This window comes from Canis aureus, chromosome 12 (genome assembly GCF_053574225.1).
Source record: "Canis aureus isolate CA01 chromosome 12, VMU_Caureus_v.1.0, whole genome shotgun sequence".
In the NCBI taxonomy this organism is placed as follows: domain Eukaryota; kingdom Metazoa; phylum Chordata; class Mammalia; order Carnivora; family Canidae; genus Canis; species Canis aureus.
This window is the reverse complement of record NC_135622.1, coordinates 51,828,848-51,843,877: the sequence shown is the minus strand read 5'-3', so window position 1 is coordinate 51,843,877 and position 15,030 is coordinate 51,828,848. Positions and strand designations below refer to the sequence as shown.

At 35.1% G+C, this 15,030-nt stretch overlaps 1 protein-coding gene across 2 annotated transcripts in view; it reads left to right on the top strand.

Annotated features, from left to right (window-relative positions):
* Positions 1-15,030, top strand: part of GEN1 (GEN1 structure-specific endonuclease) — a 33,933-nt gene that overhangs the window by 3,986 nt on the left and 14,917 nt on the right. The window contains exons 2-6 of one of the 2 annotated variants that reach the window (XM_077844059.1): positions 4,427-4,629; positions 5,276-5,462; positions 9,602-9,778; positions 11,788-11,898; positions 14,421-14,494. In XM_077844059.1, the coding sequence (XP_077700185.1) occupies positions 4,469-4,629; positions 5,276-5,462; positions 9,602-9,778; positions 11,788-11,898; positions 14,421-14,494 (710 nt within the window). In that variant the 5' untranslated portion in view covers positions 4,427-4,468. The remainder of the gene's footprint in view (positions 1-4,426; positions 4,630-5,275; positions 5,463-9,601; positions 9,779-11,787; positions 11,899-14,420; positions 14,495-15,030) is intronic. The other variant, XM_077844060.1, reaches the window with a different exon arrangement.

Sequence of the window (15,030 nt, the reverse complement as noted above, 5' to 3'; positions counted from 1 at the left end):
ACAAATCGTGATCCCGGGGTCCTGGGATCGAGTCTCACATCGGGCTCCCCACAGAGAGCCTGCTCTTCCCTCTGCCTATGTCTCTGCCTCTTTATATCTCTCATGAATAAATACATAAAGTCTTTTTTAAAAAATGAGGATTTCAGATATATTTTGAAGGTAGAGGATTTGCTGGTAGAGCGGGTATTGGGGAGCAAAGTAAAGAAGAATCGAGGAGGACTGCTGAGTTTTTGGTCTAAGCAACTGGAAATCAAAGTTTTCAGGAGAGGTGGTGGAATCAAGAGTTAAATGCATTTTATGCATCCACATGAAGGCAAAGTAGGCAAATAATTCTAGTTAAGTGCCCACAGGAGATGGCAGATGAAGTGGGATAAATAATATTAGGGAGAATGGAGAAGAGTTCACTATAGAGTCTTCAAAGGAGGCTCAGCAATAATGTGCTTTCTAGTGTAGTCTGCCTCTGTCTCTAAAAATACTCTTCCTATAATTCCTTCTGCTCACTTTCCAATTCCCATGCCCACCACCCACACCTTTTTAATATGTTGTTTGGCATTGTTCTAATTCATTATTTTTTAGTTAAAAGTAGTGAAAGCTTTATAAAGCCTTGTAATTCAAGAAGGTCTAATAGAAGTTCATTCAAGTTACTCAGAGAAAAAGATTCTTTGGGGCATGTCATAGAAGCTAGCTCCTATAAGATGTCCCCTTGATTCCTATCATTCAGAGAAAAGTGGAAAAAATAGCACAGTTCACAGTAGCAACAATTCTACGCTAATGAAAGAGACTGAGGCAAGCATTACTATTTAATAGGTGTGTACTTGGGGAGCAGAAGAGAGACTCCCATCTTTTTCAAATCCATCTCAATAGATACACGGAGACTGTAAGGTGAAGTATCAAAGTTGTTCTAAAAGCTTTGAGATAGATTTTTAAAATATAGTGTGACCAAAAAGATTGGCAAGGAAAGAGACAGTTTTCTGGAAAATACCACATAACTCAGGAAAAGTGGAGGAAAAAAACACTTTAGCTCAGAGACAGTAACTCAAATTTTGCTGTCTGGGAACCAATAGATAATTGTTACTTTTCTTTTTGCCTACATTGTTCATAACAGTTGTGTTTAAGTAGCTATTGTTACAACTTTGTAGTGTTCCCTCACATTTTAATAAAGGAATAGCCAAAATAGATGCCCCAGATAGACACTACTTAAAACTGTTCAACTACCAGTGCTGGTTGTTTTGTAACATAACTGTGGATTCTTTAAACCAGGTTTATTCTGACAAAAGAAAATAAAATAGCATGAATTAAGTTTTAAGTGTAATAATCATGTTACATTAAAATACTATTTATGGGCTTAGTTGAAAGCCCTCTTGATTAAGTGATCCAATCTGTGGAATTTTAATGTTTTAATAGAATCAGTTCCAGCCCTATATTTTTTTCCAGCCTTATTTTTTTCCAGGCTTCGCTGCTCTAGTGAATAGTATTCCATTAAAGTCTTTACAAAATGTTCCTAGTGTTTAGAGAACTACAGTTGGTAAAAAAAAAAAAGTCTACTTCATCAATATCTGTTTTTTTCTATAATCCTCAGAAGAAATATAATATGCATTGCAGTCCTTTACATAAATATGTGTTTATCTGTGCCATCATAAATAACACTGCACTAGATGGCAATCTTCATTCATTATTATTTACTTATATAAGTATAGTCAATTCATGTAATGAAATATTAGAGGTAAGACAGGAAGGAAGGAACCTGTGAGCAGGAAAGACCAGAGGAAAAAATGTGAATTGCCTAAGTCCACGTGACTAGCTCCTACACAATCTGAAGGAAACCAGAAAAATGTGAATCTCTCATCCTATAAAAGCCATTCTCAAGACAAATGTGATATGAGGTACTCATAAGTTTGCAGAAACTGGCTTTTTAATTTGACCTGTGAACTATAGTCATATTTGGTCTCAATATTTAGGCAAGAAGTAAACCAATCTAAAGATTTCTAGTTTTATTTCCCCAACGTTTTTCAGATAGGATCATACTTTTTAAACTTTTTTTTTAATTTGAAAAGTAATATATGCATATGATTATTTAAAAAATTAACACAGAGGGGTATACTTTGAAGAGTAATTATTCTTCCTCTTCCTAAACTATAGTCATCCCTGATATAGAACCTATTTTGTATCTGTTTTCATTTTAAAACTTGGAGACTGCTTGCACATGTAGATCTATCCTTTTTTTTTCCCGCTGCATTATCTATTCTATTCGAACATACCATAATTTATTAAAGAAATTCCTCTATTGATGGACATTTGGTTCTTCTCATTGTTTTGCTATTATAGACAATGCTTCAATCGATACCCTTTTATATAAATCTGCTCACAGCTAAGAGCGTATCTTAAATTCCTGGGAGAGCTTTTGCTAATCAGAAGATAACCTGCATTTAAAATTTTGACAGCTAGAGTCAGGGTCACATTTAAATGAAATGTGATCAGTTACAATATTCCTCCAGAGAGAGAAATTGCATAATTTCCTTCAATAGCCATCCCTTCCAGTATACAACTTGAATCACAAATAGAAAACCAAACTGTCAACAAGAATGTCCCTCTCAGACTTTCTCCTTCTGAATTTTATGCATTCTGATGTTTAAGAATATAAAAGTCTCATTCCCTTTCATAATAATGACTTACAAAAGTGTGTCCCCACTCTTTGTCCAGAGTTAACTACAACTTTTCACATTAATGGAGATAAAAACTTATCTTTAAATTAATGCCACCGTGCAACATTCAACCAGAGGGGCTTTTTATGTGAAACTGACTACTAAATGCTTTATACTTTGAATTTAAATGTGTATATTTTTCTTTGTAAAGTGACCTATCAGTAAATATTGGTGCAGTTCTGTATTTTGAAAATGAATACACAAAATAATATTTACAGCGACCCTGACCACGTTATAAAATTAAGATTCAGAAAAGTGCAGAGAAAATAACACTCCAGCATTTATTTTCTTTGCAGCCATGTATGATTTGAGAAAATTTGCTTTGCTTGTGGGATCTGTTAAATAGATGAGACAGTATTTTTTTATTTAGAATGACTTTGCCCTGGTTTTGCTTCGATGCATGGTGATGACTTTTGCGGTATTTTTTGTATCCTACCTGTGTTTCTGGAATGAATTAAGGTCATTATTCAGAGGATGATAATCTGGATTATGTTTGTAGAGTCAGACTGAATCTTCATTGCAATTACATAATACTCTCATCAAATATTTAAAAAATTAAGAGAAAGATATAGATGTTTAGTAAGGAAAAACTAGACTACAGAAGATACCAAAGCACACCAGAATAGCAGAGTTTAGGTCAATTTTGTTTTTAAAATGTTTTGTATGCTGAAGAATTTAGTATTAGTTTTCTTTGAATAGTGGCACTATAGGTGATTTAAAATTTTTTGTTCTTCTAAAAGATATTTTTCTACAGTGAGCACGTGTGATCTTGCAATTTGAAGAACTAATGATTTTTAAAAATGATAATTCCATATGCCTCCAGCTTTCCATTTTCTGTCCTACCCTATCCCTCCTCATTTTTCCTCATACTTTTCTTTCGTTGACCCCTTGGGTTTTGGGGGGATTTTTTTTAGTTGTTTGCATGCTTCTTTGCTTTTGTTTTCTTGTTTTTCCTGGTTATGATAGAGAACTAGTCCTATTCTCCCTTTAGTTACGTATATCAAGGAGTGACTTCTTAAGAAGACATACGATTTGCAGCATCCCTGGTACCCATCTCTGCATTTGTCATCTCTTGTTAACAGCTGGAACAAAGCCAATTACTATGTTTGGGTCTCTTTTTCCTTTTCTAAATTTCATGTAATGTTAATGTAACCATGTGAGAAATATTATTCTCAACCACTGCTAAGGAGAACATAGACAAGAAGAGAAAATGAGGAGGGATAAGACCATTGACATTTGAGTTACATTAAATTTAAATATAACTTTGTTTTTCGGTACTACAGAGAAACCCATATTTGGTGATGAGTAGGTTTAATGAACAAACTTAGCATGGTACAATTTGCAATTAACTTTTTAAAGATTTTATTTATTTATTCATGAGAGACACACAAAGAAAGAGGCAGAGACATAGGTAGAGGGAGAAGCAGACCCCACACAGGAAGTCTAATGTGGACTCAATCCCAGGACCCTGGGATCACACCCTGAGCTAAAGGCAGACTGCTCAACCACTGAGCCAACCAGCGGTCCACAAATAACTTTTAATCCATTAGATACATCAATATTTTTGTAGCTAGTAAATCAATTACTACCACTATTAATGTTTCACATGTTCTTGACTCATTCCAAAAAGCTGACAAGGAGAATTCTCTATTTATGAATTATCCTAAACACACATAGAATACATTATTTGAATTTCGGTTCTAAGCTTCTGTGTCTTTTAACAGTCTTATGAAGTGTGTTTCAAGTAACATCAGGTAATCACCAGAATGGGAGTGAACGACTTGTGGCAAATTTTGGAGCCTGTTAAGCAGCACATCCACTTGCATCATCTTTGTGGGAAAACCATTGCAGTTGATCTGAGTCTCTGGGTATGTGAAGCACAGACAGTCAAAAAAATGATTGGAACAGTCATGAAGCCCCACCTCAGGTATATAATAAAAGTCCTTAGTATATAAATGTAGGATTGCATAAGCAGCTGATGTCTTGGTTTTGTTTCCACTTTGTTTTTTTGTTGTTCTTGCTTTATGTTTTGAGATTTTAAAATACACTAACATGTTTCTGCTATCTCTAAATCAATGACACAAATCTGTACTTCCTATCCTTTGAGTTCCAGATTCACAGACCTAGCTGCCTACTTAATGTATCCACTAGGAAACTGTAGTGACTAGAAGCCAGAAGTTTGCGAGCCATTCTCTGTTTGACCCCTCCTTACATCCAATCTATCAGGAAGTCTCGCCAGCTCTACTTGGAAAATACACCTTGTGTTCATAAATTCTGTTGATGTTCAGAGATATCACCTCATTATATGCCACCATCCTCTTTATCTATACTGAAATGACATATTCAGGAGTTTTCCTTCCTGAGCTCCAGACCACCTCTGTCTCTAAACCATTTTCCATGTGCACTTAGAACAATCGAAAATTACTCTTGCTTAAAAACATTCAATGATTTCTCAGTGATTGCATATAACTTTTTTGATACTAGTCTGATGTTCTTGCCATTATGTCATACTGCTGTGTTGACTTTGCTATCTGTATATGATGATTAATGTATTACTAATTTTTTTATTTCAGGAATTTATTTTTTCGTATCTCATATTTAACACTAATGGACGTAAAACTGGTATTCGTTATGGAAGGGGAACCCCCGAAGCTGAAAGCTGATGTCATAAGCAGGAGGAATCAGATTCGGTATGGGCCTTCTGGAAAAACATGGTCTCAGAAAGCAGGGAGATCACATTTTAAATCCGTCTTAAAAGAGGTAAGTGTTTAGATATCATTCAATAATTCGGATTTGAGTTAGAGATTACATTTTACTCTGATAAATGTTGTTATATATAATCATCTTTAATACTCACTAACCTTATGATAAATAGGATAGAGAAGAGAGTTTATTTTTATTTATTTATTTATTTATTTATTTATTTATTTATTTATTTTTGAGAAGAGAGTTTATATTCTAACCTAAGTTTAAGCCCATCTCTGACGCATAAAAATTCTGAGATGTTAAGCAAGATTTTTAAAATTATATCTGCCTCACTTTCTACCCTGTGTAATGCGAATAGACTTTGCAGGGATGTGGTGAAAATATCCAATATCTAAAGCAACTACTACATAAGTAGGGAGTTGATACATGTTACCTATTATGACATCTTTGGTACTTAAAAGAATTTCCCAGACTAGAGGTCTAATTAATTCAAACTTCACTCATTCAGGATTAATAATAGTTTATATATAGAAAATATATTTGGCTATCCTTAGGACTTTGTAATTTTTAAAAGAACTTATTGTTATATTTTTTTTTAAGAGAGAGAGAGAGCAAATGGGGGACGGGAAGGTGCAGGAGAGAAAAAGGGAGAGAAAGAATCCACATGTTGTGCAGACGCCAACACAGGGCTCCATCTCACGACCCTAAGATCATGACATGAGCTGAAATTGAGTCACACATTTAACCCACTGATCCACTCAGGTGGCTCGTAAAATGTATATTTTTATAAAAGTTAAGGAGAAATCATCTATACTAAAATAAAATATATAATTAAAACAATAGAAAGCAACTATTATTTTTGCCTCTTTTTAACTGTATATATTTTTCTAAACTTGCCATAATAGTGCACAGATGTTTTTTTTATTATTATTTTGAGAGAAAGACAGTGTGTGCCGGTGCCTGTGCACATATGCACGGTTGGGGCAGGGGGGTGGGTGGCACCAGAGGGAGAAGGGAAGAGAGAATCTTAAGCAAGCTCCCTGTCCAGCGTGGAGCCCATGTGGGGCTCGATCTCACAACCCTGAGATCATGACCTGAGCTGAAATCAAGAGTTTGACACTTAACTGACTTAGCCACCCAGGTGCCCCCACAAATAACTTGTATCTTGGATTTGTAACTTAGCTTATAGTACCCACATTTCCTTTTGCTGCATTCTATCCAAATCCATAATTTGTAATGGTTGTGCAATGTGTATGAAATACTATAAAGAGCTATGAAATCATCCCCCATGATTATATATAATATTTACTTTTCATTCTTCTCTATTATTTGTGAAATTATAATTTCCCTTGGGATTTTAAGATAAATTACCCAAAGTGGGATGGATAGATCAAAGTTTAGAAATGATTTTATAGTTCTCACCAATCACTTTCCACCAGCACAGATATGAGATAATGCAATTTCAGTACACCTGAGGAACATTGGTGGTAAGAGATTTATCTTTGTATATTTTAGTAAACAAAGATACTTCTTTCTTTGTGTAATACATATAAATACACATAGTACATATTTAATATGTATTGGTCTTTTAATGGTGAGGTTAAACATTTTAGTTTTTAGCGTCTCAGTTGATAAATGGCCATTGTGTCTTTGCCTGAAGAATCTTTGGAGGTTTTAATTATTTTTTGTTGTTGTTCAAGTTCTTTGTGTTAGAGATATAAACTTTTCTATCATATTTGCTTTTAATTCATATCTCCATTTTTCTTTTGCATCATAGTTAAAATTTTCATTCTTTTTAAAAGATATTACATGAAATAACAATCATTTTTCTCTTAAAATTTTATTTTCTATTCCTATGTTATCTTTAAAAATGGTTTTCAATTAGTGATTTTTCTACCTTAATGACTATCAGTAGTTGAAGAAAATATCTGTACTGGATTCTAGTTATTTCTTACATAGTCTGTTCCTGGAAATATCCATGACCCACATACATTCAGGGCATTAAATACCCAGTCTAAAGCAAAAAGATGCCCATCTCTTCTTGAGAAAACTGCTGCATTTCTATTTCGTTCTTGCAGTGATTGTGATGTTCTTAAGCATTTTGTGTCAGTGGTCACTGTTCCCTAAATGAATAAAAAACTCATTTTCGTATCTCTGTACCCTCAGTTACCAGACCCTACTTCCTAATAACCCACTGCCATCTTATAGGTATAAGCATGAAACACAAAATAATCTTCCTCCAACACCACTCCACATGATAGAGACTTACAGTAGGGAAATTTACAAATTCTGTCCTGGTTTTTGAAGAGTTGGAATGGCAAATAATGCAGGAATTTGAAATAACTTCCAGACTCTCTTCTTTATTATGAAAGGATCTTTCTTTCTTTCTTTTCTTCCTTTCTTTCTTTCTTCCTTTCTTTTCTTTCTTTTTCTTTCTTTCTTTCTTTCTTTCTTTCTTTCTTTCTTTCTTTCTTTCTTTTTTCTTTCTTTTTCTCTCTTTCTCTTTCTCTCTTTCTCTCTCTCTTTCTTTCTTTCTTTCTTTTTCTTTCTTCTCTGTCTTCTTTCTTTCTCTCTTTCCTTCTTTCTCTTTTAAATATTTATTTATTTGAGAGAAAAAGAAAGGGAGCACAAATGGGGAAGGGGCAGAGGGAGAGGGAGAAGCAAACTCCCCACTGAGCAGAGAGCTGGACACAGGGCTCCATCCCAAGACCCTGAAATCGTGATCTGAGCTGAAGGCAGAAGCTTAACAGACTGAGCCACCAAGGTGCCCCTGAAAGGATATTTCTTATTTAGAGGAAGGCAGAGGTAACATCTGTAACAATATTGTCTCCCTAAAGTCACCCAGCCAGAGTCTTGGAAAATTGCCTTTTTTCCAACATAGTACTTTGTCTTTTTGAACCGCATCCACCTTGGGCAACATCTGGCAAAGGTTTTTATTATGTAATATAGCATGCAAGAAATCAGTTAAAGCAAAAGATATTTATAATATCAGTTTCTAGAAACTACAGGTAAAAAGCCTCTTTTCCTCACCATACCCAGTATTTCTCATTGTAAAGTGCAAGAGCATCAAGAAAGAATGCTCTAGGCTCTAAGGCTAGACTATAAGTTGTTCATCTGGATTCAACTCATAACACAAAGGAAGCTCTTAGAGAAATATTTATAAATCAGCAAATTGATAAGAACAATCTGCATAGATATTAGATTTCTGGGAGCAAATCAACAACTGGTCCCTGTGTGGTTTCCCACAACATGAGAGTTTCATTATACAGGCATGATAGAGGAAAAGAAGAGACTTGTAACATCTCAAGTAAAATTTGATAGTAGCATCTTCTTTGGAAGAGCTCATATTACCGTGGCCATCATGTGAGAAGAATTTTTATAGTTTTGCAGATGTAAATCTTAAGGTGATTAATTATTAATCATTTAAAAAGATATTTCTTTTAAATCTTGAGATAACATTGAACAAAACTGAAAGTTGAATATTTAGTATTTTTTCTAAAGTGTAATTTTTTGTAAAGATTTTATTTGTTTATTAGAGAGAGAGAACGAGCAGGGGAGAGGGACAGAGGGAGACAGTGAAGCAGACTCTCCACTGAGCAGGGAGCCCGATGTGGGGCTCAACCCTAGGACCCAGGATCATGACCAGAACCAAAGGCAGACACTTAACCAACTGAGCCACCCAGGCACCCCTAAAATGTAATTTTAAAATTACTTTTTAATTGAATGTGGATTGCCTTTTAATTGACAATTTTGTTAAGTTTTCATTATAGAAAATTTTAAGTCAATATAAAAGTAACCCATCATCAATCTGAAACAATTACCAACTCTTGGCCAATCTTGCATTATCAGTGTCCCCACTCATTGCCTACTCCCATGTCTTTCTGAAGCAAATCCCAGACATAATATTGCCTTAGTCTCAATATTTCAGAATCTTTGTTAAAAGATGAGGACTCTTAAAAAATAGATGAAAACATAACCACAATACATTTCTTATCACATCTAAAGTTTAGCATATATTCTTTAATGCCATAAAGTATTCGCTATTCAAATTTCCATTTGTATCTTAAATATCATAATTTGTAAAACACCTAAGTAGTTACTATTAATATTTGGAATACTGAAGTCAGTTAAACGCTGAAAAAAAAAAAAGTAAAAATGTTCTTAGTTTTCTTGCACCTATGTTTTCTTTTCAGTGTCTCGATATGCTGGAATGCTTAGGAATTCCCTGGGTCCAAGCTGCTGGGGAAGCTGAAGCCATGTGTGCTTATCTTAATGCCAGTGGTCATGTAGATGGCTGTCTCACCAATGATGGAGATGCTTTCCTCTATGGTGCCCAGACTGTTTATAGGAATTTCACTATGAATACCAAGGTACTTTTCTTTCTCTTTTTCAGCATTTGTTTCACAAGGTACCTTTTTTAAAGGAATTATTAAATGATTAAATGAAATAATATGTGTAAAATACCATAATGCCTGGCACATAGCGGTTGCTAAATGAAATGCAGTATTGTTACAAATATTGATAAATAGTTCATTTTCTCTGAAATGTGGATTTCTCTCCAAAAGGCTTAATTTGTTTCACATGGTTTAATTCTAAATCAGTTTCAATAATATATTATAAAAATACATATGAAATGTCTTGCTTTGACCTATAACTTCCATTTTTAGTAATTTATCCTCAGATACCTCTAAATATGCAAGAGGAGATGTACAAGGATGTTAATTGCAGCATTGTTAGTAATTACAATGCCCATTTCTATTTTTTTAAGATTTTATTTATTTATTAGAGAGAGAGATCACACATATGAACAGGGGTAGGGGCAGAGGGAGAAGCAGATTCCCCACTGAGCATGGAGCCTGACCCTGGGCTTGATCCCAGGACTCTGAGATCATGTCCTGAGCTGAAGTTAGCTGCTTAACCAACTGCGCCAACCAGGTACCCCTCATATGCCCATTTCTAGGGAATGGTTAAACATAGCCATGGTTCTTAGTTAGATATTGCCAGGAGAAATATTGGTTGTAACTATTCAAGATTGGATAAGAGAGATCATAGACATTTGGTAGATTGGAGCCAGGAAAGCCAAACCTCTTGCCAGACAATTCTGTTAGCTCTCTAAAAATGCTAATAGTGTCCCCACTGAGAAACATTGCCTTAGGGTCCATTATAATGTAATTGCAAGCAGTCATTAAAAAGATAGTATTGGGGCACCTGGATGGCTCAGTTAAGCAGCTGACTTGATCTCAGCTCAGGTCTTGATCTTTAAAAACATTTTAAAAAGTCAAAAAATAAAAAGATATGTATTATTGATACTAAAGTATATTAGTGGGCAAAAATGTTACAAAATAGTACTTTCATATAATTCTAAACATAGCTAATAGTAAATACTTGTATATGTGAGTCAAGGGTTTTTTGCAAGAACATGCATAAAAGGGAGACAAACTATAAGAGACACTAAACTCTAGGAAACAAACTACTGGAGCAGAGGTGAAGGGAGGGATGATTGGGTGATGGGCATTAATTTTTTCTTTTAAAGAGCAGCCCAGGTGGCTCAGCGGTTTAGTGCCGCCTTCAGCCCAGGGCGTGATCCTGGAGACCAGGATCTAGTCCCATGTCAGGCTCCCTGCATGGAGCCTGCTTCTCCCTCTGCCTGTGTCTCTGCCTCTCTCTCTCTCTCTCTCTCTCTCTCTCTCTCTGTGTGTGTGTGTGTGTGTGTCTCATGAGTACATAAAAAAATCTTAAAAAAAATCTTTATTTATTCATGAGAGACACACAGAGAGAGAGAGACAGAGACATAGGCAGAGGGAGAAGCAGCCTGATGTGGGACTCGATCCTGGGACTCCAGGATCATGCCCTGAGCTAAAAGGCTCAACCACTGGGCCACCCAGGCATCCTGGTGATGGGTATTAATAAGGAGGGCACTTGATGTAATGAGTACTGGGTTTATATGCAACTGATATACCACTAAATTCTACCTCTGAACTAATTAAAAAAAAAGAACATGCACTGCACTACTAACGATAGTATAATAGTTAACTTTAGGTACTGCAATTACAAGGAATGTTTACTTTTTATAAAATTCACTTTACAGTGTCTGATTTTGTAAGATGAAAATCTTTTGTAGACGTCAAAAAATAATAAAGAGAAAAATGTTGCCCATTATAGATTATTTTTTAAGCCAGTTTTTGAAATTATGACTTTATTTCCGGATATTGAAGCATTAGATTCTGTGAAGATCCTGGTGATCAGGATAATTTTTTCCTATTTTACCTTTTAGGAATAATTAAGCATTTAGAGACAACTCTGACAAATTATTTTTTGTAATGTTTAATGTATAAGTGTTTACTTTTTGAAGATTAAACTAAATTGTACTTTCTTCTAGGATCCACATGTTGATTGTTATACAGCGTCATCTATCAAGAGTAAACTAGGTTTGGATAGAGATGCTCTGGTTGGACTAGCAATACTACTTGGCTGTGATTATCTTCCGAAGGTATGCTTAGACTGTTATATTTACTTGTCATAGTGTGTCTTTTTTGATACCTTATGTGCTGCATAAATATAAACATAATATGGCTATCTGATTAAGAACTTAGTTTAGGGGCAGCCCTGGTGGCGCAGCGGTTTGGCGCTGCCTGCAGCCTGGGGTGTGATCCTGGAGACCCTGGATCGAGTCCCACGTCGGGCTTCCTGCATGGAGCCTGCTTCTCCCTCTCCCTCTGCCTGTATCTCTGCCTCTCTCTCTCTGTGTCTATGAATAAGTAAATAAAATCTTTAAAAAAAAAAAAAAAAAAAAAGAACTTAGTTTAGGGGATCTCTGGGTGGCTCAGCGGTTTGGCGCTTGCCTTTGGGTGCGATCCTGGAGTCCCGGGATCGAGTCCTGCGTCGGGCTCCCTGCATGGAGCCTGCTTCTCCCTCCTGTGTCTCTGCCTCTCTCTCTCTCTATGTCTATCATAAATGAATAAATAAATCTTAAAAAAAAACGAATTTAATTTAGAGTATAATTTTTGGTATAATAAACAATTTGGTAATTAATCAGCATTTCAAGTGACGTTAAAAAACTGGCTCAAAAAAAAAAACTGGCTTATTGTGACACTGAATGTTATAAATGAGAATGGAGTAATAACTAGTCCCACTGCTTGAATAGCAGTAAGCCACTACTCTAGACTAAGAGATTCACATTCAAGTTTTACTACCATTTTAAAAAAATATAGGAATTACTCTTTTCTTGTGTCATGCCAATATTAATTTCTATCACTGTTTTGTCTATTTTTTCATTTTCAATCTTCTTGCAGCTTTCCAACTGTGCATATGCTCAGTGTTATTACTGTTGCTAGGCAACATGATTATTGGGGTAAGCCATTCATTCTTCCTTGCCTCCTGGCATTGCATTGAGTTTTGTTCATGAAAACATTTTATTTAAGATGCACAGTACAGTACTCTGTAACAAACAGGTATACTAATAGGTGAGTGATAAATTAAGAATTACAAGGATAACCCCATTTTTAAATATATTTAAAAATATGAAATGCCTTGTATTGTAGTTCTTACTATGTAGTCCCATCATTATGTCCCTATTGATCATCTCTGTGTTTTTACTAAATCCCTCATTATACTATGTATGCTATCCCCAAGAGAATCTAACGAAGGATGACATCTATGTTCTTTTTGCCAGAGCTTGGGGAAAGGAAAAAATAGCAGGATAGTAAAATTATTAACCATCATTTCTAACATGTCATCAGTGACCAAAGAGAGAAACACTTCTTTTAACTAGTAGGAAAAGGAAGCAGGAGGAGGGAAACTTTTAAGTAACATATAAGTAATTATTTTATTATAATTCTCATTCTGAAATAGAAGATTCTTATTTCCCATATGTAATTATATCATAATTAAAGTCTAGAAACAGTCAAATGTTGAATGTAAGAAAAACTTTACAAAATTAAACTCACAGAAACCAATTTTAGCTACAGTGGTGTTACGTTATGTATTAACCTTAGCTATTTTGACATTTTCTATCCTTTGTAATGAAACTGGTATCTATTTATTTTGCTCTACTTAAAGATTTTTACCACCTATGGACTAACATGATTTACCTTCAAAAAACTTAACATGTGGCTAAATGCTAATAAAAGGAGAGTTGATATGCAAAATATCTAGCAACGGGTATGTAAAAACATAGGCTGTAGCCATGAAACAGACTTCTGGTGACCACTAGTATGCCAGGTGCTACGCTTTTAGTAGCTGATCCTAAGTGTAAGGGGGTTGGGAAGAGGATTCAGGCTGAAAAGTGCCTTTGGCCAGCAGGCACGTAGGATGCTTGTTCAGTAACTATTTACTAACCGATTTGGAAATATTTTAACACTGGTATGTCTATCCCAGTGTGTATTAGCTGAATAGCAACCCTGCTTATAAGGATAAACTCCATAAACTTTTATAGGAACTGGAAGACTCAAACCAGAAATTGTTGTGCAAATATACATTTATTGACATTTTTTGTGTTGGCAACTTAACAGTTATTTTAATTTTTCTTAAGCTATTAATTTCAAGAGTTAACTTGGAACTCTCCTTTGTGCTCTTTGGATGTTGAGGTCTTTAAATATTAAATGAACATGTTTTTTCTGATTACAAATATAACCTGAAGTTAGATCAAATTAAAAGGTTATCAAAAAAAAGGTTATCAAAATAATTAACTTGAAAAGTAAAAGTCCTCTAAAATTCTGTTCCTCATTCCCATAAAATAAACACTGTCAGTGGTGTATTATATAATCCTGTGACTTTTTGGTTTGCATAGATTAACAATGTGGTAGTTATTTTACTTACGAATCTAGATCACAGGGTGGGCTATTTTGCAATTTTTGTTTTATACGTGGTAAATTATCTTACACATCTTTTCCTGTCATTACATAGTTACCTTATTCTGTCAACTGCACAATCTCTAATTGAATGAACATGTCATACTTCATTTCTTTATTCCCCAATGATTAACATTCGAATTTCTTTTCCACTTTGTAAAAGGGAGTCCCTGGAGTTGGCAAAGAGCAAGCATTGAAACTTATACAGATTTTGAAGGGGCAAAGTTTACTTCAAAGGTAACTAAAAATTACTCTTTTCTTTTCTTGTGACATTAGACATTTTTATTCTTGTTGAACTGAATAGTGACTATTACAGAAAGTATTCAGTTATGCTTTGCAAAAAAAGGGTTTTGTATTTGTATTTTTATTTTTTGGGGGGCAGGGAATGGCAGAGGGAGATGGAGAAAGAATCCTAAGCAGGCTCCATGTCCAGCACAGAGCCCCATATAGAGCTTGATCATACAACCCCAAGATTATGACCTGAGCCCAAATCAAGAGTCAGATGCTTGACCAGTTGAGCCACTCAGGTACCCTGGGTTTCATATTTTTAAACTGATCTATATTTTCATTTAGAATCATGTTGTTGTTTTTTTTAGGTTTTATTTATTTACTTATTTATTTGAGAGAGAACACGTATGCATGCGTGAGTGGGGGGAGGCACAGAGGGTGAGAGAGAGAGAGAGAGAGAATATCAAGCAGACTCCACTCTGACATGGGGCTCCATCTCACCATCCTGAGATCATGACCCAAGCCAAAACCAAGAGCCGTCACTC